This window comes from Triturus cristatus, chromosome 8, assembly GCF_964204655.1.
Source record: "Triturus cristatus chromosome 8, aTriCri1.1, whole genome shotgun sequence".
NCBI lineage: Eukaryota > Metazoa > Chordata > Amphibia > Caudata > Salamandridae > Triturus > Triturus cristatus.
This window is the reverse complement of record NC_140591.1, coordinates 100,312,520-100,335,362: the sequence shown is the minus strand read 5'-3', so window position 1 is coordinate 100,335,362 and position 22,843 is coordinate 100,312,520. Positions and strand designations below refer to the sequence as shown.

Here is a 22,843-nt window from a genome sequence, read left to right as displayed (position 1 = left end):
GCCCGTATAGGGAAAGACTGCCTCAAGCTGTGCTGCTTTTTGTGGTATCGTGAATGAGATTTGCTCCCGGCTGGTGGGAACCTTTCCCATGATGGCATTTAATGTTTGTGGGCTAATACCTGTAGTAGCCATGTACGGCTGTGTAGCATGAGCAGCCCCCACAGGCTGTATTGTCAATGTTGTCATTAAGTATTGTGTTAGATTTCTGTAAATTTTACTAAGCCTCTGTATAATTTGCACATCCTTGCTGGTGTTAAGGCAGTAATGTCTGGATATGGTGTGTATGATGCTAAGACTAACCAGGTCGCTCCATCTCTGCTGAGTGGACCAAGTCTCATGTGTTCTTATGTATGAGGTAGGGCGCCTTTAAACCAATTAATGTGTTCTTGGTAAGTTAACGGAACTTCTAAGTCCACATATGAGAAATACTCCTTCAGGTGGTTCAACCTCAATGTAGGTATGGAACAACTGTGTGCGTGCATCTGCAGGCAGGAATTTAAAACAAGAATAAAATGCCTCTGTCCTGTATGCTTCATGTGCCACAACTACGAATGTAACATCTCCACGCGTCGCCGGGAGGCCATATTATAATAATTTCATGGTGACTACCTGTCTGCAATTTTCAGAAATATTTAATCCATCTAACAGTTGTTCAATGACATTGTTAAAGAAAAATGTATTTGATATAAAAATTTATTTAATGAGATTTGGTATGCACAGTGTGGGAATTTTTTATCCTTAAAGCTTATTTTATCAACCTACAGCCAATACATAGGGTTTTTCTGCTCAGCCGAGGTGGATTTATTTCCCTTCTCACTACAGACGTCTCTGGTTAAATGTGTGTAGGGGTCTCTGAGAAAGCATGACTGAACTACTCAGATTTGACCATTAAATAAGTGCCTAACTAAGGTTGGCGGCGCCATGTAGTGTAGTTCCTACCAATCCGTATGGCCTGCACTTTGTTTGGACAACATAAACTAAGGGCTTGATGCCAAGACTGATTCCAGGTACCCGGCAGGATATGTTGACCTATACACCAGCCACCATAAGCCTCCCTAACCTAACAGGGGGCAAACGGTTTCTGGCAACCAGTAAACATGATACCCTGTCTCCATAGGGATCATGGAAACGGTACAGACTCTTTCACTCAGTCACTCGTGCTTACTTACTTCTCAGAGAAATATTCAGAGAGTAGACAGTGGTACGTTTTCTATAATATTTATTGAACCAAAGTTATTCTTGCATAAAATACATGTGCTGTAATGATTAGGAGACAGAAGCAGATAAACGTGTTCACAAGCACCTAAAGCGTAAATAGTATGTAGAGTTCTGCCATGGTGCTAAACAGTTGTATATATGCAGGTATATAAACAAGGCAGTAATCTAGTGTACTCCTACTGTGCAAATCCTACTCTAAGTGCACCTAAAGTATGGGTAGGTGTAAAGCCAAGAATCCCCCAAGGAACAATCCAACCCCATTACCTGATGGGAGAGAATGAGGACCCCATCTTGGTCTCGAGTTGGACACCCCTTACGGAATGTCAGACCGCTACACGATGATTTCTCAGCATGCCAGGACCTTCGTGTCAGCAGAAGTGTCTCCTCTACTAATCTATAGGGATGCTCATCTTTTATAATGGAAAGCAGCCTCGCGATGTGCTCATAGATTAGAGATGTTATGGATATTTGGATAGCCCTATCGCTCTGTGGATGAAGAAAGTGATGACATTTATATGTGGTCTGGAACGAGACGTACATGATGTGCAAGGCATTGTGATAATCTTGCCCGAAGCTAGATGTAAAACAAGTTTAGTTTCAGAGAAAGTAATCCAACATTGTCGTACGTGAAAATGTGTGTTAAAGGTCGCAACTGGAAATGTTATTTGTGAGGACAATGTGAGAAATGAGCTGCTTTGCTTCATCGGCCTAACCCGAGAATATAACAGCTTCTTCTTCACACACCTTACCATCTACTAAGAACAGTGACCCTTTCTTCTTTCTCTTAATTACGAATCCTTGTCCACCTGCAGTGGGAACACAATTGCCTGTAACATTTCTACAGCAAAAAATGAAAGGTAAATTCAAGTGTTCACTTATAATGAAATTCGGGTCCACAAGTCAAGCTAAATTAACATGTGCACAGGTTACATTATGTGCACGTTTCTATTACACATAAAAAAAAAGATTCTCAACACGTTCATTAGAAATTGTAAATGTAAATATCAATACGAATTACACTATGATATATTAATATAGTTTTTCAACTCTCGTTCTACCCACATATACATTCAAATTTTCGAAGGCACAGTAATAGATTATCTACCCTTGTAACACATTTAAGACTCTTTTAAATGGATTATTAATATGTAAATATCAAAATCTTATTAAACACACGTATACATTGCATTAGTCTACGGAGATACCTTTAAAAGTGTCATACCCCCATCATAATTAATACATTACAAACATCAAATACATGTGAGTGCAGACTACTGGTGATTATAATTCACATTGGGAGCAATTTACGCTCTCCCACACATATTTTGCAATTCCAGCACAATGCTGCTTGCACTGTTGGTGCCACAACACTACGGCCCGAGAGGTCCCGCATTCATGGAATTGATTTCCCGGACTTCCCCGATTCGAGAAACAAATACGGGGCAGCTGCTGTACTTCCTTCCACTTAGGACAGGTGAAGGAGTGCTCACTCTATGTCTACCCATTAAAAAAATAGCTTGTGATCAAACAGTTGTGTGTCCCTGGAGCCGTTTAGTGTGTCTATATTTCAATAACACTACCGTCGAATCTTGGAGGTTTTCTTTGTGCCCCAAGTCCTGATGAGGCCCAGATGAAACGGGCTGAAATGCATCGACCTGATAAAAAAGAGAAACCCTCAGAAATTTGACTTCTTAACAAAGGAATTTTGCAGCACCCCTTAACAGAGAAAAGGGCGTTAGACTGATTTTTCGCCTGATAGTTGTTGACATAAGGGCTATCTCTTTGATATGGGTTGCGAACCGGAACCGGTAAAAAAATTCTCTTTTCGCAGCCCCGTAAGAAATGAGGGCAACAAGGATTCTTTCTGCTTTTCCTTTTTAGGTCTCGCCTGACGAACGCAGCGCGAAGCGCTGTCGCTAGCGAGATCTATTGTTGCTGACTTGCCTCGGAAGTGGGACAGGAGATGGGCATGCGCAGGCTTTTGGCGGATTGGAGCCGATATACGCGCTTGTGAAGATGCGCTTGCATGTACCGTGTACAGCTAGTTCTTGGCGCCTCGTTAATTAGGCTCGAGGCAGTATTTTCTTTGTGAACGCGCTCAAAGACGCGCTAGCATTTAGTGTTGTAGAACAGCACGTGTTTAGCTGGTGCCTGGCGCCACGCCGCGTTAATTAGCTTCCTGCTTTGTTGTTCACCAATTGAGGTTTCTACAACTCCAAGAGAGGGCATGGGCGGCCATCTCGCTGGCGCCATGTGTGCTTCTATAATTAAAAAGCACTGTAGAAATGCATGTCGCTTTAGTGTTCGTTTGGTTGAATATGTGTTAGAGGTGCGATCTTTGCTGCTTTATTTATATTTTGGGCAAACTTACAGTTATCGTTAATTTGTGTTTCTAGTGTACAATTTAGCGGGCTTACAGTCTTTCTTTGGAAATTATTTTATTAATGAATTCCCCGAACTTACAATCTTGCTTTTGATATTTTAGCACTTTTGCATCATGCAGATCGCGCTGCATTTCATATCACTGTTAAATTACTACACACCACTGCTTACGAAGTTGCGTGGCGATAGCGTGTGCGAGATAAAGTTATGGTGAGATTGTGTAGACCAATTGTTTATCCGTTCTGTGTTATGTTAGCACTGACATGAAGAGGTGTGGACCTTACTGTGCTACCTCTCCGGTAAGACTGCCGCATTTGGGGTGCCTCCCGCAGTGAAGCCTGCTTTTGCAGCAGTGCGAGCTGTGTACATCGTTACGCTATGTTTCTGGTGCACATTGTGACATAGTGCCGTGCTTGATATTACTTTTTAACATACTACTGATCCACCTGGTATAAGGCCTCTGTATATCAGCTCTGTATTATGTCACCACTGGCATGCAGAGGTCTGGGGATTAGTGGGCCCCCTCCACTGCCGCCTTTGCGGTGCCACCCACAGTAAAGCCTGCTTTTTCGCATTTAGTTGCGCTCTCGTTCAGTTGTGATATAATGTATTACTTTATATTACTTTCCGGCGAACAGCTGATCTACTATGAGAGATCCCTTTTTTATAAGGCAAAACAACACTTACTACTGCGACGGGCTCGCTCGTGCTTTTAGGCTTATTATGAATCTGAGTGCGGCATATTGATATTAGCTCTGTATTTACTTTGCATGCTGCATGGCCAGAAATCCATATGTGAGCAATGCTGGGCCGCTTTCGGACGACGTTCGCAGTATAGGGACGTGTTGCTTTTTTTACACTTTTACGTCCTGGTACATTACTCTGTAGGCACTAGGCATTTTTTCATAAAACCTAACAAGGCTCACTGCTGCAAGGAGCCCGTGTACTTTAGGTATTACAAAATTATGTACCGCAGTAGAGGTTCGCCTTTATGAGACGTTTGTGGGAAAACCATTATGTATGAGGTTGCTTAAAATGCTGCAGGACCAGGAATCCAGCTTTTACCACTCTTGCACTATTCACACTGCTGTACAGCATTATAGAAACCTGCTGTATTCAGCTTACAACCTTAGCACACTGTCTACTGGGTACTGGGCTTCTATTATGAAGCATTAAGGATAACTGCTGCAAGGGGCCTGTCTGTTTTTGTGATGTTACGTAATAAAGTACCTATGTGGGATCGCTTTTATAAGGAGCTCCGGCAAACAACGTTATGCATGTGAGCTCCCTTGAAATGTACCCTCCTGTGTAAAATCGCTGTAAGCTACTACTAAAATATCCGCTTAGCAACAGTGTACACAAGAAAAAAACTGCGACGGCATTGCGCTTTAAATAGTTATGTACTTAATATTTTGCTCAGTGTTTGATGCAGTGTTGCCTGCTCCTTTGTAGTGCGAGCGAGGGACATTGCTATAAGACTTTGCTGCTTATTTGGAGTTTGCAGCCTTCACACACTGTCCACAGGGTATTGGGCTTTTCCTATGAAATACACCAAGGTTTAGTAGTGCAAGGAGTCTGTCCATATTAGTGGTGTTACAAACAAACATGTAGTGTGGCTGGGGTTCGCCTTCATCATGTTTTTGGTGGGTTATGCATATCTCGCATAGTTTATTTAATCCTATATACATTTAACGAAAATGCGTACTCTTCTAGGTTACATCATTGTTAGAAACTCGTTCTCAACATTTACAATAACCACAAACTGTTTAGTAGCACCTAGCCACCAAACCTAGTTTTGACTGTTGCTATTTTAAACGTCACTATTCCATTCGCTTAATATCGCTATTGCAAAATGTATTGAAAAAAATATGCTACATAACAATAGCAATGAAAACATACATTATAATACAAACAACGTAGTAATATATTATATTAAGGGACTTACAGTTAGCGCCATTAAAAAATGCATCTCCTATGTAGCTTCAATCTACGCATCCGGCTAACATTCAAATTGTAGACGTGTATGGCGTCCTAAGCAAAATGCTCTCAACAGCAATGTGCACGAGCACAACAGCCAAGTACTAGCATGTGATATTTTTTTTGTTTGTCCAGCATACGTTCAGCGGTGTCGAACAGTTTTGAAATAAAAGCTTGTTCTTTAAGCAAAGGAAGGTTGCAGCTAAAGATGCGTTTTAGACATTTGCTTATGAAATGTTGCTCTTTTCTCAACACTCTAAATAGGTGCATGTTTAAAGACATAGGTGGCGATTACGATCCGGTAAAAAAATTCCCCGTACGACTCGTATCCGGTCTTTTTACCGTACGAATCGTACAAGTGCCGTACAAACTGCCAATTACGATTCGCATGGGAAAAAGACCATACGAATCGCATTGGGAATCATTCCCCACACGTCCTCGGGTCGGAAAATGTGTCCGACATGTCCCCGGACGATTTACCGTACAAATGTGAAAAGTGAAGTCCGACCGCGGAATCACGATCCATCCCGTGCGTCCGATGTTACAACCGTATGGAAAAAACACCGTCCGCACCGAACACCCATAGCAAACATGGAGACATGTGCCCGCATACGCGCCGACCCCCCCCAGCCCCCGTACGTTCGAGTCGTACCCCCATGTATGTACACCCCCACCCGTGTATGTACACCCATGTACGTACGAGTCGAACCCCCCCGTGTATGTACACCCGTGTACGTTAGAGTCGTACCCCCACCCGTGTATGTACACCCGTGTACGTTCGAGTCGTACCCCCACCCGTGTATGTACACCCGTGTACGTGTCGTACCCCCACCGTGTATGTACACCCGTGTACGTCTCGTACCCCCCGTGTATGTACACCCGTGTACGTGTCGTACCCCCGTGTATGTACACCCATGTACGTGTCATACCCCCCGTGTATGTACACCCGTGTACGTTTGAGTCGTACCCCCACCCGTGTATGTACACCCGTGTACGTGTCGTACCCCCACCCGTGTATGTACACCCGTGTACGTCTCGTACCCCCGTGTATGTACACCCGTGTACGTGTCGTACCCCCCCGTGTATGTACACCCGTGTACGTTTGAGTTGTACCCACGCCCTTGTATGTACACCTGTGTACGTGTCGTACCCCCCGTGTATGTACACCCGCGTACGTGTCGTACCCCCGTGTATGTACACCCGTGTACATTTGAGTCGTACCCCCACCCGTGTATGTACACCCGTGTACCCCCGTGTATGTACACCCGTGTACGTTAGAGTCATACCCCCACCCGTGTATGTACACCCGTGTACATTAGAGTCGTACCCCCACCCGTGTATGTACACCCGTGTACGTTCGAGTCGTACCCCCACCCGTGTATGTACACCCGTGTACGTCTCGTACCCCCGTGTATGTACACCTGTGTACGTGTCGTACCCCCCGTGTATGTACACCCGTGTACGTGTCGTACCCCCCGTGTATGTATACCCGTGTACGTTCGAGTCGTACCCCCACCCGTGTATGTACACCCGTGTACGTGTCGTATCCCCCCGTGTATGTACACCCGTGTATGTGTCGTACCCCCCGTGTATGTGCACCCGTGTACGTTAGAGTCGTACCCCCACCCGTGTATGTACACCCGTGTACGTTCGAGTCGTACCCCCACCCGTGTATGTACACCCGTGTACGTTCGAGTCGTACCCCCACCCGTGTATGTACACCCGTGTACGTCTCGTACCCCCGTGTATGTACACCCGTGTACGTGTCGTACCCCCCGTGTATGTACACCCGTGTACGTGTCGTACCCCCCGTGTATGTACACCCGTGTACGTTCGAGTCGTACCCCCACCCGTGTATGTACACCCGTGTACGTGTCGTACCCCCCGTGTATGTACACCCGTGTACGTTCGAGTCGTACCCCCACCCGCGTATGCATGGAGCGTACCCCCACCCCAACATTCTAAGTACTGAGCGCACCCCAGGCCTCAACATCACCACCTTCACACAACATCGCGCATGTACGAGTCGTACCAAGCCAGACACAAGGACAGCACTGTACAACAAAATGGCCCATGTACACACCGTACACACGCTAAAAACGCACGTACACAACCAGGACAAAGCAAAACAACACAAGAATACACCATTCGAATGGCACAAAGCCACAAAACATGTCCAACAACCACTAAAACAACACATTCACTGACCTGCAACTGCCAAAAACCAAAACAGAGGCCCAAAACACAACCACTCCTTATAACACACCCACCCAAAGTTCAAACACAGCCACACCCACCAATTGACCAATAAAAAGGGCCCACACACACAAACCATGAGCCTTTGCAACAGACTCACTGCTGCCAGACCCCACAGACAACCTACAGCACCATACTAGAACCTTTACTACACCTTACACTTGCACACCTTCACACACACACACCTTCACAAACACCCCCTCATCACATTCACACACACACCTGCACAACCACACCCACACACCCACAACCATCCACACCCCCCCACCATCCACACCCACACCCCTCACCATGCCCACTAACAAGAATCCAAAGTTCACTAGCCGAGAGTTGGAGGTCCTTGTCGATGAAATCCTCAGAGTCGAGCCACAGCTCTTTGGAACATTGGTCAGACAGACCAGCATTTCAGCAAAAACAGCCATGTGGCAGACGATCGTCGATGCTGAGAATGCTGTTGCGGACACCAGAAGGACCAAGCATGAATGCCAAGCCAGGTGGTATGATCTGCGGAGGAGGGTCCGAGTCAAAATGACCGACGACCACAACCAGGCCAACGTCACTGGAGGAGGGCCGCCCCGCAGAACCGTACACTACCATCCCTGGGAGGAGAGGGTGATGGCCATACTGCCGGTGGTGGCAGTGGACGGAGTAGATGGACTCCGAGAGCCGGGTGAGTACACAAACAACTCACCTCACATGGGGGGAACGTCATCCACAACCAAACAAACAAACAGGCATGCAACCACCCCAAGCTATCGCATGACTCAACCACACTCCATGAACACGCACATGCCACTGGCGCCACCATGCCCCATGCACCCAGCTGGACAATGTCAAGTCACAGGCCACAGAAAACACCAACACATGACACGGTAAGCCGGATGGCGGGAGGGTGGGCCCAAAAAATCACATAGTGCAACTCAGAAGCAGACAACAATGCCCCCTGCCCATATGGCCTAGGTCACAGCCAGACAAACAGTATGTCCCAACACAGGAATGACTTGCCAGCAAATGGTGGACGCCTTGCATCAACACATGGGGGTGACGGCACGTTCTTACACATGACAGCAGCTAATGAACAGCCAACACTGTGAAAGAGTGGCAGCACACACCACCACAGCGGTAGTGCAGACACAGACACTACACCCAATGGGTGCCTGGAGATCAGAAACAAACTCACATCAACAATCCAAGGGCCATTCAAAGATCTGCTAACAGTGTGTGCCCAGGAAGAAGAACACACAGAGGGAGGGAGAGGGGGACAGAGAGGGAGGGAGACACAGGGAGACGGACAGAGGGAGGAGGCTGACACACAGAGGGAGGGAGAGGGGGACAGAGAGGGAGGGAGACACAGGGAGACGGACAGAGGGAGGAGGCTGACACACAGAGGGAGGGAGAGGGGGACAGAGAGGGAGGGAGACACAGGGAGACGGACAGAGGGAGGAGGCTGACACACAGAGGGAGGGAGAGGGGGACAGAGAGGGAGCGAGAAAGGGACACACAGGGAGAGCAAATCAGCCTTGTGGTGTGTGGGAATGTCTGCTCGTCAGCAGGTGGACTGCGTGCATGTAGACAAGGGTGGCCAGTGCCAGAACCCCCCCCCTCTTCTCCATGGCAAAACAAAGGGCCATGTCACAACCTGTGCACGAGCACAACAACAGCTACCTGCATCATATAAGAGTGTGGAACAACTCCATGTGCCCACGTACAGTGCTACACGGAAGGCGCCAATGCATGGCTCGCCACACCTGCCCACTCCACTGCTGACTGCAGTCACAATTAACGCAGCAAGTAAGACTGTGCCAAACATAGGTAACGTCGCAAAAGCTGTGCCCGAGGGACATACCCATGCACAAGTGCACTGTGAGTGGAATGCAAGACATATCCAAATTCCCAGAGCAAATGTGCCAACTTTGAAACCAATGAAACATGGATGTTGCATGGAACAAAATTAACATTGTCTCTCTCACACACAGGTCAACGTCGTGGATCACCCCCCAACACTGGGGGGGAAGACTCACAGGACCCGGCTCGGCGGGATGACGGAGCCACCGGCAGCGACGACTCTCACCACTCTGTGGACGAACCCGACCCCGCCCAACCTGGCCCCTCTGGTGTCCAACGACCTGCAGCACCTGCGTCAGGTACAACTGGGCCAACCACCACCCCCACTCCTGCCACATCCCAGGAGACACCCAGGATCCCTGCCCCACCACCACAATGCAGCCAGGCTGGCCAGGAGGGACACGGTGTCCCGGGCACCCAGGAGGAGGCAGGCGACAACGCCAATGCCACCCCTCAGGGGTCCCGGAGACCCGATGTGCCCACAAGGGCAGGCCAGGTGCAAGTGGGCAGGGGTGGTGGGAGTGGAGGACGGCGGAGGCGCGAGCCTGACCAGTTGGCTGGGGAACCGGTATATTCCCATGTCCGAAACATCCTGGACACATACCGGCAGGACACCACGGGCATGGCCCAGGTTGTGTCCATCCTCGAGGAGATCAAGACGCAGCAGGCCCAGCAACATGCGGAGCAACATGCCTATCTACTGCAACACCAACGGCGGATGGAGGACAGACAGGCTGAGCTTGTGACGGTGTTCACGGGAATTCACAGTACACTCCGTCGGATGGCCGACAACATGGGCAACCCTCCCTGTGCCATCAGGCGTAGAACATCACCACCCACAGGGAGGGATCAGGAGGAGGAGGAGGAGACATCCGATGGAGCATCCCAAACATCATCACAGCCTGCTTCTGAGGGTCCCCGCAGGAGGGCGGGTCGTCCACGGAAAAGACCGTGAGGGTCGGCGCAACAGCACCATCTCCCAGGACACCTGGCCTGGCACCTGGCCCACTGGAGCAACAGCAGCACAGCAGCAAAAGACATTCTCTGCCACATGGACTTGCTGGTCACTGTCTGACCAATGTTGACAAAGACTGTGGCATGGACTCTGAGGATTTCAAATGGCAAGGACACCAACTCCCCTAGTGAACTTTGGATTCCACACACCCGGAAAGCCCCTCATGTCAAACCCCCCCCCCCCCCTACCCCAACCAAAATAAAAAGTCACACCATGAAGAGAAGATGCCTACTGATTGCATTATTACCTTACATGTGTCTTGTAAAGTCTAACCATGCCTGAGTTCTCATTTGACTTCAACCATCCACACCCTGGGGCCTGAGTCTGGCACCGGACACACATGGGTCACATTGTATTAGGCAAGACAGACATGGAGCACCATACACACCCGTGATGGGCCCAACCAGCTGAGGGGGGGGCCGCACAACCGTGCCGACAGACATATTGAGTACAGCGACAGCCATGCACAGAGGTCAGGGATCATGTGGAGTGTCCTGGGGGGCACCCAGGTATGTGTGGACAGGTGGCAGAACCATGTCCTGCAAGCTTGAGTCAGGTGGATGCAGAGAATGGTGGCCTGGCCAACGTTGGATGCATGGGGATGGCACATGTCACTATACCCACACAGTCATGGACATCATGCACAATACACAGTCTAATCCCACACAACTAGCTTGCATCTTGCTACTCGACACATAGACATATAGCCACTATCACGGAAAACCATGCCAGACATGCCAGATGCACCGTGGCAACACACCAGCATTGACTGAGAAGAGGCACCTTGGAGGCATAGGGACACCTTTATTAGTCATGTATTAGGGATTGCAGAGGCAACTCGGAGTACACATGAACAGGTCATGTGGAGTAACATGTGGGTCCAACACTGGCACCCCCCTTCTGCAGCACAAATGCGTGATAGCCATGGAACTGGCACACAAGTGTCGGCTAACAGCTAAACACCCCCTGCTGCTCACGGAGAGCCTGCCATACACCATTGATCCGCTGATGTGGAAGTCCCACACCATGTCAAGCCAATGCAAACCGTATGTGTCCGAGGGCAGTGTAACACACATTGATGCCATCATCACATTCCACAATCCCATCACTGATGACTGTCAACAAGTCTGACCATCTATTCAGGTGTACCCAGCTGCATGTCATGTGTACCATGGTGATGCGACATGTCTGCAGAGGAACCAAACATCGACAGGGGCAGTGTACATACATCGTAAACAACTGCCACACCCAATACACCCCTGATGCATCCCTTACCCTAAGGAGACTTCCAAACTTGTCTGTGCGTGTTACGCTGAGTCAGCACACGATGACGTGTCCATGAGGAATAGCAGTGCCACAAAAATGCAACCAGCAGACGGCATGCGCAAGTACCTGGGGACGAGAGACACACAAGAAGTCAGCCACAAAAAGCACAGCCACTTGCATGTGCATGTACTCGACACATGTAAGGATGACAACATGCCAGGTCACAATTATGACTGGGGAAATACACTCATCACTGGCACCACTCCAGTGACACATCCACACACACCTCTGACTCACGTGCCATACATGCAGATGGACACACACATCGCAACACATGCCACACGGGGACCAATGCGTGCACACACAGACACTGGTACTCACCACTAAGCAAAGAAGTCGCGTATGAGCCGACTCCGGATGTCCTCTTGCGGCTCCACATCCTCCACATCACTAGCCCCATTGCCAAGCCCTTCGTCCTCCATGGGTGGATGGTCCTGATCATCTTGATCCAGGATGAGTGGCACAGCTTTCTCAACTGCCATGTTGTGCAACATGCAGCAGACCATGAAGATTTTGCAGACCTTTGCCGGGGCATATGGGAGGGCGCCGCCGGTCTTGTGGAGGCATCGGAATCGGCTCTTCAGGAGGCCAAATGTCCTCTCTATCACTCGCCTTGTCCGGCCATGGGTGGTGTTGTAGCGGAGCTGGGCCGGCATGATGGGGTTGCGGAGAGGTGTGATCAGCCATGGCATGTTGGGATAGCCAGCGTCCCCTACATGGAAAGCACATGGACATAAGTAGGACAGGAGAAGCGGTCGTGCTGGAAGTCTACGCAAAATACAGGACAGACAGAGTGTACCCACCAACAACACATGCTCGTTCGTTGCGCAGCTGCGTCATCATTTCAGGCACCCTGCTACGCCTCATGATGTAGGCATCGTGTGCTGATCCTGGAAAACGAGCACAGACATGTGAAATCACCATGTTGGACAGACACACCACAAGGGCATTGATGGAGTGGTAGTGCTTGCGATTCCTGTACGCTACCTCCTGTGCCTGTGGTGGTACCAAAGCCACATGTGTCCCATCTATGGACCCAATGACATGGGGCATCCCTCCCAGGGCATAGAATCCACGCTTGACACCAGTCAACATTTCAGGGGTTGGGAAATGGATGAATTCATCCAGGTGAAGCAACATGGCCTCTAAGAAATCATGCAGCACACGGCAGAACATGCTCTGGGACATGCCACCAACATGAGCTATGGTATTTTGAAAGGTACCCGTGGCAAGAAAATGTAGGGCTGCCATTACCTTCAGCTTGGGTGTCAGTGCCGTAGGATACCTGTGCAGCGGTTGCAGGTGTGGTGCCAGCCTCGCCGTCAACTCCAGAATCAACGGTTGGGGGAAGCGGTAGCACCGGATACAGTCATTCTCCCGCATGTCAGCCAAGTCCGGAATTGCTCGGGGAAGAGGCGGCGCTCTGCAGTAATTTGGAAGTGACAAGGAAGAGTAAGTGCACTACAACAACAATTTATTGGTGCTGAGCACATGTTAATTTGTCAATACACATATGCGACATACGGAGTCAGGTATGTGCCACATGCCCTGGACACGTATGGCTGCCAGGTGACACTCCTACCAAGACCCAGCTACACATGGAGATTGTGAACCTCCACATGCCACGGCATGGGATTAGCTGTGTCCCAGTGTAAGTGAACAGCCAGACGCAACACAGGAGTGACATACATCCACACATCAGCAGAAGTAGGCTGTCGATTGCAGAGACTGGTAGTGGAACACTAGAGCCACAGGTCACATGACATTAGACTAGGACAGCCCACACACCTTGCCATGAAGGTGTACATGTGATGACTCACCACACATTCATAGAGAGGATGCAGACATGTCCTTGTTATGCTACTCCGTGTCCCATGCATACATACGCACCTCACATCCGATACCACATGTGGCCTGGTGTGCGGAACAGTGTGCCATGTCCATCTACACACAGACACATGTTGGTTGCTGCAACAGCTGCTGCTTTTGAGGGAGCTCCAACATCAACCTAATGGGAAACCCCCACACATACATGACATATTCACATCGTGCACCGTGGGTAGTGACATGTCTGGTGTGGTAACCCCTGTACCGGGCATCAGGGGACACTTGCGTGTGTTGTTGACCATGCCATGCCAGTGACGCTTGTTAGACGGACCGGGAGGGTCGGCCGAGGTCAGGGGGAGAGGTCTCCGGGGAGAGCCGTCTCCAGCGATCGTACAGACAAGTGACTTCCCCCCCACAGACAGACACCACACAAGGATAAGATTTAGTGTTCTTTATATGCACTTCTTAAGGTACGATGAAATAGTACAAGGAGGTCTGGACTCAGGGGTCCCCTCGATTTAGGTCTCTTAGGATAGGGAAGGGGAAGCGGGACAGTCTGTTTACCAGTCAGGTAGTTCGGATGAGATGATGGTTAGCCCACAATCCTCGAGCTTGGGGGTGTAGCTGGTACGGGCCGCGGCAGCGCCAGCAGGTCCCGGTAGAGATGGTCGATACACGGTCCGCGGCAGCGCCAGCAGGTCCCAGTGAAGATGGTCGAGGTACGGTCCGCGGCAGCGCCAGCAGGTCCCGGTGAAGATGGTCGAGGTACGGTCCGCGGCAGCGCCAGCAGGTCCCGGTGAAGATGGTCGTTACAACGGGCCGCGGCAGCGCCAGCAGGTCCCGACGAGGATGGATGTTGCAGAAGGCCGCGGCAGCGCCAGCAGGCAGGACTATAGTTCGCAAGATAGGGCTACGGCAGCGCCAGTAGTCCGTCAAGGCTGAGTTCTCTCGGTGTCTCTCGACTCCAGGATACAACTGCCATCCTGCTCCGGAGCTGCTCCAGTTATAGGGCAGGCGCCCTTTGATGTCCGGGTCCTCGCACTTGGAGGTCGGAGGGTCCGGGATGAAGGTGTCCAGACACCCAGCAGGGGGTGGAGCCAGCGCCTGGGGGAGCTGGAGGTGATCGGCACCTGGCGGGGGAAGAGCTCTTGACGCTTCGTTCTCCCATTGACCTGCCAAGTGGTCCGCTCACCTCCTGGGTGGATGGTGGTGCCGGGATGTCGGGGCCGGCCAGGCCCAGGGTTAGGGTCGGGGGGAGGCCACGCGGCCTCGTGGTGCAGGGCCCAAGATGGCGGCTTGACCCGGCCGGGGAAGCCGGTGGGGCTGGGGCCCGTGATGCATGGAGGTCCGAGGGCAGAAGTTCCGTCGGGAGACGGGGTGCAGGTGCTTTTCGTGGGTCACGCCTGGCGGGCCGGAGCTTGGGCCCTATTGTGCGGGGAGGGAGCAAGCCCTTCGTGTGGCCTGTCCAACATGCGTCCCCCCCAGCTGAAGGCGGGGAGAGTCACCCATCTTCTTGGGGACTCTCCTCGTCGAGGCGGAAAAATCGTGACAGGCCATCCGCGTTGGCGTGATCTTGGCCCGGTCGGTGCTCCACGGTGAAGTCCATTCCCTGCAGGGAAATGGACCAGCGCAATAGTTTTGGGTTCTCCCCCCGCATCTGCATCAGCCACTGCAGGGGTCGATGGTCGGTTTGTACCCGGAAGTGGGTACCGAAGAGGTAAGGCCGGAGCTTTTTGAGGGCCCATACCACTGCGAAGGCCTCCCTCTTGATGGTGCTCCAGCGCTGTTCTCGGGCCAGGAGACGCCGACTGATGAAGGCCACCGGCTGGTCATGACCCTCGGGGTTTAATTGAGAAAGAACGGCCCCGATGCCGTGGTCGGAGGCGTCTGTCTGTACCACGAATTCCCGACTGTAATCGGGGGCCTGGAGCACAGGGGCGGTGCACAGGGCGGCCTTCAGCCTCTCGAAGGCCGCTTGACAATCGGGGGTCCAGTTAATCCGCTTTGGTTGGTTCTTGGACGTGAGACCCGTGAGGGGCCCCACGATGCTGCCGTAGTCCTTCACGAACCGCCGGTAGTAGCCGGTGAGCCCCAAGAAGGCTCGGACCTCGGTCTGGGTGACGGGGGACTGCCAGGACTGGATGGCAGCAATCTTAAGTTGCAGCGGGGCCACCAGCCCGCTTCCCACTTGGTGCCCAAGGTAGGTCACGGACCCGTGGCCAATTTGGCATTTGCCGGCCTTAATTGTGAGGCCGGCCCGCTGGAGGGCCTGTAGGACCTCTTGGAGGTGGAGGAGGTGGTCGGACCAGTGGCGGCTGTATACAGCGATATCGTCCAGGTAGGCAGCGCTGAACTCTTCGAGCCCCGCCAAGACCTGGTTCACAAGGCGTTGAAACGTGGCGGGGGCATTCTTCATGCCGAAGGGCATGACCTTGAATTGGTAGTGGCCATTGGGGGTAGAGAAGGCTGACCGTTCCTGGGCCCGGGGTGTGAGACCGATCTGCCAGTAGCCCGCTGTTAGGTCGAAGATACTGAGGTAGCGGGCGGCCCCCAGCCGGTCGATCAGTTCGTCCGCTCGGGGGATCGGATGAGCGTCGGTCCGGGTGACAGCGTTCAAGCCCCGGTAGTCGACGCAGAATCTCAGTTCAGGTGTGGTGCCGGGGGCAGCGGCTTTGGGAACCAATACAACCGGGCTGGCCCAGGGACTGTCCGAGGGCTCGATGACCCCGATCGTGAGCATTTTGGCCACTTCCTCCTGTATGCAGGCCCGTACCCGATCTGGTACGCGGTAGGCCCGGTGTCGAATAGGGGGACTGTCCCCGGTGTCCACGTCGTGCAAACACCACGGGGTGACCCCGGGGGTGAGGGAGAACAGTGCAGCGAACCGCAGCAGGAGGTTTCGGCAGCCCTGGCGTTGCTCCGAGGTGAGGGCGTCAGAGAGTCGGACCCCGTCCACGGAGCCGTCATTCTCCTGAGTCTTCAGGAGATCCGGGAGGGGTTCGGAGTCTTCCTCTGCCCCACTGTCCGTAGCCATCAGGAGGCTGAGTTCTGAGCGCACAAAGTGTGGTTTGAGTCGGTTGGTGTGGAGGACCCGAAGGGGGTTTCGGGAGGTCCCCATGTCGATGAGGTAAGTGACGGGGCTTTTGCGCTCGACCACTTTGAAGGGCCCCGTCCACTTATCTTGCAAGGCACATGGTTCGGTGGGGGACATCACCCACACTTGTTGACCAGGCTCGAACTCAACGGAGGAGGCATTGTGATCATACCATCTCTTCATGTTCTCCTGGCTGGCCTCGAGGTTCGCCTTGGCCATCTCTCTGAAGCGCCGGGTCTGATTGCGTAGGGCCAGGAGGTATTTGAAGACGTCTGGAGGGGTCTTTAGGGGGGCCATCTCCCAACCTTCCTTGACTAGGCTGAGGGGCCCTCGCACAGGGTGCCCGTACAGGAGTTCGAAAGGGCTAAAGCCGAGGGACTTCTGGGGGACTTCTCGGTAGGCGAAGAGGAGGCACGGGAGTAGTACATCCCACTGGCGACGGAGGGGCTCTTCCAATCCCCCAATCATCCCTTTGAGAGTGCGGTTAAAACGCTCCACTAGTCCGTTCCCTTGGGGGTGATAGGGGGTCGTGAATCTGTAGGTGACCCCGCATTGTTGCCAGAGGGACTTCATGTATTTGGAGATAAAGTTCGTGCCTCGGTCGCTGACGACTTCTCGGGGGAAGCCCACCCGGGAGAAGATCCCCATTAGGGCCCGGCCAACCACCGGAGCTGTCACGGTCCGTAGGGGCACCGCCTCGGGGTAGCGGGTGGCATGGTCCACTAGTACCAGGATGAACCTGTGTCCTTGTGCCGTGCGGGGGTCCAGAGGCCCCACAATGTCTATTCCTACCCTTTCGAACGGGGTGGTGACCACAGGGAAGGGTTGCAGAGGGGCTTTCAGCTTCCGACCACTCTTCCCGCTGGCTTGGCATGTGGGGCAGGACCGGCAGTGGTTCAGGACGTCGTTCCTCATTTTCGGCCAGAAAAAGTGGGTCACTAGGCGACTGTAAGTTTTGTCCTGGCCCAGGTGTCCAGCCAGGGGGACATCGTGGGCCAGGTTGAGTAGGAAGTCTCTGAAGCGGAGAGGTACCACCAGCACTCGACCGGCCCCTAGCTCTGCGATTCTTTGTTCGCTGTATAGCAGGTCGTTATCCCAGTAGCTTAAAACACACCAAATTTTTTGAAAGAAGGTCCAAGGGTACATATGTTTAAAGACCTGCAAGAAATAATACCCCTAACACAGTATATGTTCAACACAATAAATTTCTTGGGTCTAATGCATTTTTTCTAAAAAAATGACAATCCAGGAAAAGAAAAGATGCAAGAAGGAAGATGAAGAGCAAAAGAAGTGTCTCTTCGATAGAGGTCTAATAGGGGAAGGAATCCCTTTTAGGACGAATGCCCTCACTCACCAAAGGTGACATGCTTCATCATTTGGGCTTTCTCCTCCCAGCGGGAAATCCTAGTCCCACTGAGGGCTACGACCTCCTCTCTAAGAGGAAGGAGCTCTGGGATGTTTTGATTTATAAGCCTCACAAAGGATGCTAAAATCCCAAATGTAAAGAATGGTGATGTGGGGGTGCAGCGCGAAAAATCAAAAATGGAGAAAAAGTGAATCTAAAACTGCCTAGTGCAGATGAAAAGAAAACTTTATTGGCTCATCTGTCCTGACAGGTCTAAAACGCAGTGTTTCAGCAGTATAGAATTAAACTGCTAGAATGGAAGGGTCGACATGTTTCAGCCATTGAACCTCTGATAAGTAGGTATTGGCTTTCTTCAGGACCAATAACAACGCTGCTGCAATGAGTGAGAAATAATATAAAGTGTATACTTAGTAAAGAACAGTGATCAGCATCGGTATCACTGGAACTTGTCTAAACAAAGAAAGAGACACAGGAAAAAACAATTATTCTTCAATCGACCAAAACTTAAAACTTTTCTTTTCCGTCACGAGAATGACACACTCATCAATCCCCAATTGCAGTAACAGTATGCAAACAGTTTCACTCACCCGTGTAGTTGGACAAGTGAGCCCACCTCAACCTGGTCACAAACTCAGGAAGGGGAGCCCCGCTCTGTGAATTTAAACAGGAAAAACCAAATTATGGAAAATCAGACAAGCTGAATTCTAAAGAAAAGAGAGGGTAAGGCTGTCATGAACCAAATCACCAAAGTGGAAATCTCTAAAACGAGATGTATATGTAACTTCTTGTATTTATTTAGCAGGGGAAAATAACTAACAAAGTTAAATCCATTTGTGCTAAGTATGTATTGTGCGATATGATCTAAAAACTGCACTGATGGTGTCAATCTCTTGTGAACCCAATAAACCACACTGGCTCTTGTAACTTTACTGCGTGTCAAGATGTCCCCGTATTTTAAACTGGTGCTGTGTTGAATATGGCACCTATTGAATGGTAATACACATGACCAAGCATAACCAAGCATCAGTGTTCAACACTTTGGACAAGCGTGCGATTGTTAAAAAAGCTCAACAAAAGCGGTGCTGTGTGAATAAAACTCGGATAGCCTCGAGTCAAATAATCCTATCTGCTTCCGTATTGTGACTACACTAATGGCGTTAGTCTCATGTTAGACCAAATGATCAACAATGGCAATTCCAAGTTCTCTGTGTGTAAAGAATGCCCCCGTTTAAAATGGTGCTGTGATTAGTTTAACACTCAGGTGAAGACAATATACACAACAAAACAATAGTGCTCAATCTTATAGACAAGCATGTGAGTAATAGAAAAGCTTGTCTAGAAAGGCACCGAATGGACAAAGCACGAAGAGACTCGAGCGAAGTCATCCCATCTACTACGATTTTGCCTCATTTTAGTTTAATCCCAGTAAAGTAGCCCTCTTACCTCTCCGTCGGTACTCCGTTGCGGAATGGATTTGTGACCGGAGGTACCGACGGGGGCAGCTCCCTTTGTTTAAGTACAGGCATTTTCCTCGAGTCGGGTCTTTAACGAAGGACCCCAAGGATGTTCAATGGGAATGCCTGTATGAATTCGCACGCAAGCGCCGCAAATCAGTGTGAAATTACCGCGCATGCGCTTATGTTGAAAAAGACAGCCGCGCATGCCCTTTCAATGCGCAAAAAAGATGATGATAACCAATAGTTCTAAAGGGCCAATGAAACCGTAGTGTCCCTTGGTAAGACATGGGCAAACTCCCTAAGGTTGTAATGTGGTGTTTGTAGTTCAAAGTGTCATGGTCACAAACGTATGAAATGACCAGTCTTATCAGGTATTTATATTTTGAATAAACCTGATCATACTTTAAACTAACCGATGAACAGAGCAAGGGGATATTACTAGAAAGACTGATTATAACAACCATATTATGGAAAAAACTGAGATATGAACTTCAGAAAGTAATGTCCAATGTATTGCTTACACTGGAGTATTCATAATGAGAGCCAAGGAATATCCTCGTTCAATCCTGTAGTATCGCTCTTAATGCGAAATACCCAGCGTTGTTCTCTTCTGAACAGAAATTTTGCAATGTCTGTAACATGTTGCGGTATTGTTGGTTGTTCAAGTATAGTCCATCGAAGTTCTTCTGCTTGATGATTGAAATCTAGAAAATGGTTAGTCATCTTGGTAGATCTTCTCTTGCACCGAATGGTGCTTTTATGTTCCAAGATTCGCATTTTTGTCTTGCGTGTGGTCATGCCCACATACCGCAATTCACATGGGCATGTGATAAGGTAAATCACCCTTTCACTATTGCAATTGGTATGCTTATTCAACAACCATGGTTTCGGGGTACCAATATCAACTTCCGTCATGTGGGTAGTCTGGGGGCAAGCGGCACACGAGCCACAGGGGTAATGTCCCACCACGGGTGGTAAACCCCATAGGGATGTTTGTCCAGAATTTTTTAGCTTAGTTCTCGGTCTGGTATGCACAATTTGATCCTTGATATTGGGACTTCTCTTGAAAGCAAATAAAGGGGAAGGCACCTTCTTTGCACCAATATTGAGGATTTTCCAGTTTTTTAGAATACTTTTCTTGATCTAATTGGAGTAGCTGCAAAACGTGTTAACACATGTGAGCCTATCAAGTTCTTCTTTAGGGCCAGCTACTTCTATCAGGGATTCCCTGTTGTTATTAGCAGCTCTTTTACGTGAACGCTGGATTAGATGACGTGGATAGTTTCTTTCTTTCAACTGGTCACTCAAAATTTTGGCATGCTCATTGTACTTGTCTATAGTAGAGCAGTTCCTCCTTATCCTGAGAAACTGCCCAAAGGGCAAGTTCTCACGTAAGGATTTCGGATGGAAACTGCCAAAAGACAACAGTGAATTGCGAGCGGTAGGCTTCCTGTAGAGTTCTGTGCCTAGACCTTCTCTCTCTGGAAAGATACGGATATCCAAAAAGGATAGGCTGGTCTTTGAATATTCCATAGTGAAATTCAAAAAATTGTTTTTAGAATTCAACCAAGCAAAAAATGATTGGATTGTCAGTGGAGTGCCCCTCCAGATGACGAAAACGTCATCAATGTATCTCTTCCAGGTCCGTATATGACCTATATATGGATTGTCCTCATGCAGCACAATAGACTGTTCAAAGGCATGTACATAAAGATTAGCCAGACTTGGGGCAAAAATGCTGCCCATCGATGTACCCGATGTCTGTAGGTACATATCATCCTCAAATTTAAAGAAGTTCTCTTTCATGGCCAAACGAGCGCACTTCATTATGAAATGAACCGGAGTTATGCTTTCTGATGGTTTGGATGTCAATAAGGATTCTACGGTAGCAAGTGTCTCGTCCTGTGGTATGGAAGTATATAATGCCTCCACATCAAAAGAAATCAAATAGTCTTGCTCTAGATCAAAAGAGATATCGTTTAAGAGACGTAATAGATGCTTGGTGTCTTGGAGGTATGTGGGCATTCCCAAAACCAGAGGTTGTAGAAAAAAGTCAACGAAGGTTGACAAGGGCTCCAATAGTGAGCCTATCCCAGATATAATGGGTCTTCCTGGAGGTGGTAATTGTCCCTTGTGTACTTTTGGAAGTACGTAAAAGTAAGGAACCACCGGGTGTGATGCTAACAAAAATGCCGCTTCATGATCTGTGATCCACCCTTGTTCTTTGGCTTCATCCACCATCGTTTTGATTTCTTTGGACAAACGTTTGGTGGGATCCATTTTCAATGGTCTGTAAGCATCTCTGTTGTTTAGCTGTCTTTGACATTCTGCCCTATAGGTGGTGCTATCGAGAATCACGATAGCACCTCCCTTATCTGCAGCCTTTATAACAATGTTTTCATTATTGGCCAGTTGTCGTAATGCCCATTGTTCTTGTTTGGGTAAATTATGATATTGTCTTGTGTCTTCTTTGAGCAGGTGTTCTACATCTTGTAGAACAGCTTTTTCAAATGTCATCACCTCAGTAGGTACCATGTGTGCAGGAGGATTGAAAGTAGAACGTGGTCTCAGACCAGTGTTTTTCATATCTGCAGACTGATCTGTAGCATCTTTGCCTTCAAAAAAAGCTCTCAGGCGTATTTTGCGAAAAAAACCAGCCAATTCTTGTCTGATTACAAATGCATCGCCAGTGTAAGTAGGAACAAAGCCTAAACCTTTCTCTAATGCTGATGTCTCAGTTGGAGTGAGATGGTGTTGGCTTAGATTCATGACTAGGTTGCATCCTGACTGGTCCCTGGTTGTACTGGTGGTTGAACCATGCTGCGTAGTGTCCTGGGTGCTACTGGTGTATCCCAATGTACTGAGGCCTGATTTCTTCTTCGTCCCCTTGATCTTCTTGGGCCAAACCCTAAAAAAGGCTGTGGAGGTGTCATGTTATTAAAAGGCTGAAAAGGGTGCATCGGTAGTGGGAATGGTGGTTGAGAATAACCAAAGGGGCCGGGAGGCCACCATTGTGGTTGTCCCTGGCTGTATTGTCCCCCACCCCTTTGCCCTCTAAATTTGCCTCGATTGCCTTTTGA

General features: G+C 49.7%; 1 protein-coding gene across 1 annotated transcript; it reads right to left on the bottom strand.

Moving 5' to 3' along the window:
• Window positions 1-18,136: 18,136 nt before the first annotated feature.
• On the bottom strand, window positions 18,137-22,532 carry LOC146801631 (uncharacterized). The gene is made up of 2 exons (XM_085621100.1): window positions 18,894-22,532; window positions 18,137-18,756 (listed from the first exon to the last, which is right to left on the bottom strand). The coding sequence occupies exon 1, from the start codon at window positions 22,530-22,532 to the stop codon at window positions 20,907-20,909; it is 1,626 nt and encodes a 541-aa protein (XP_085477226.1). The 3' UTR covers window positions 18,137-18,756; window positions 18,894-20,906.
• Window positions 22,533-22,843: the final 311 nt, after the last annotated feature.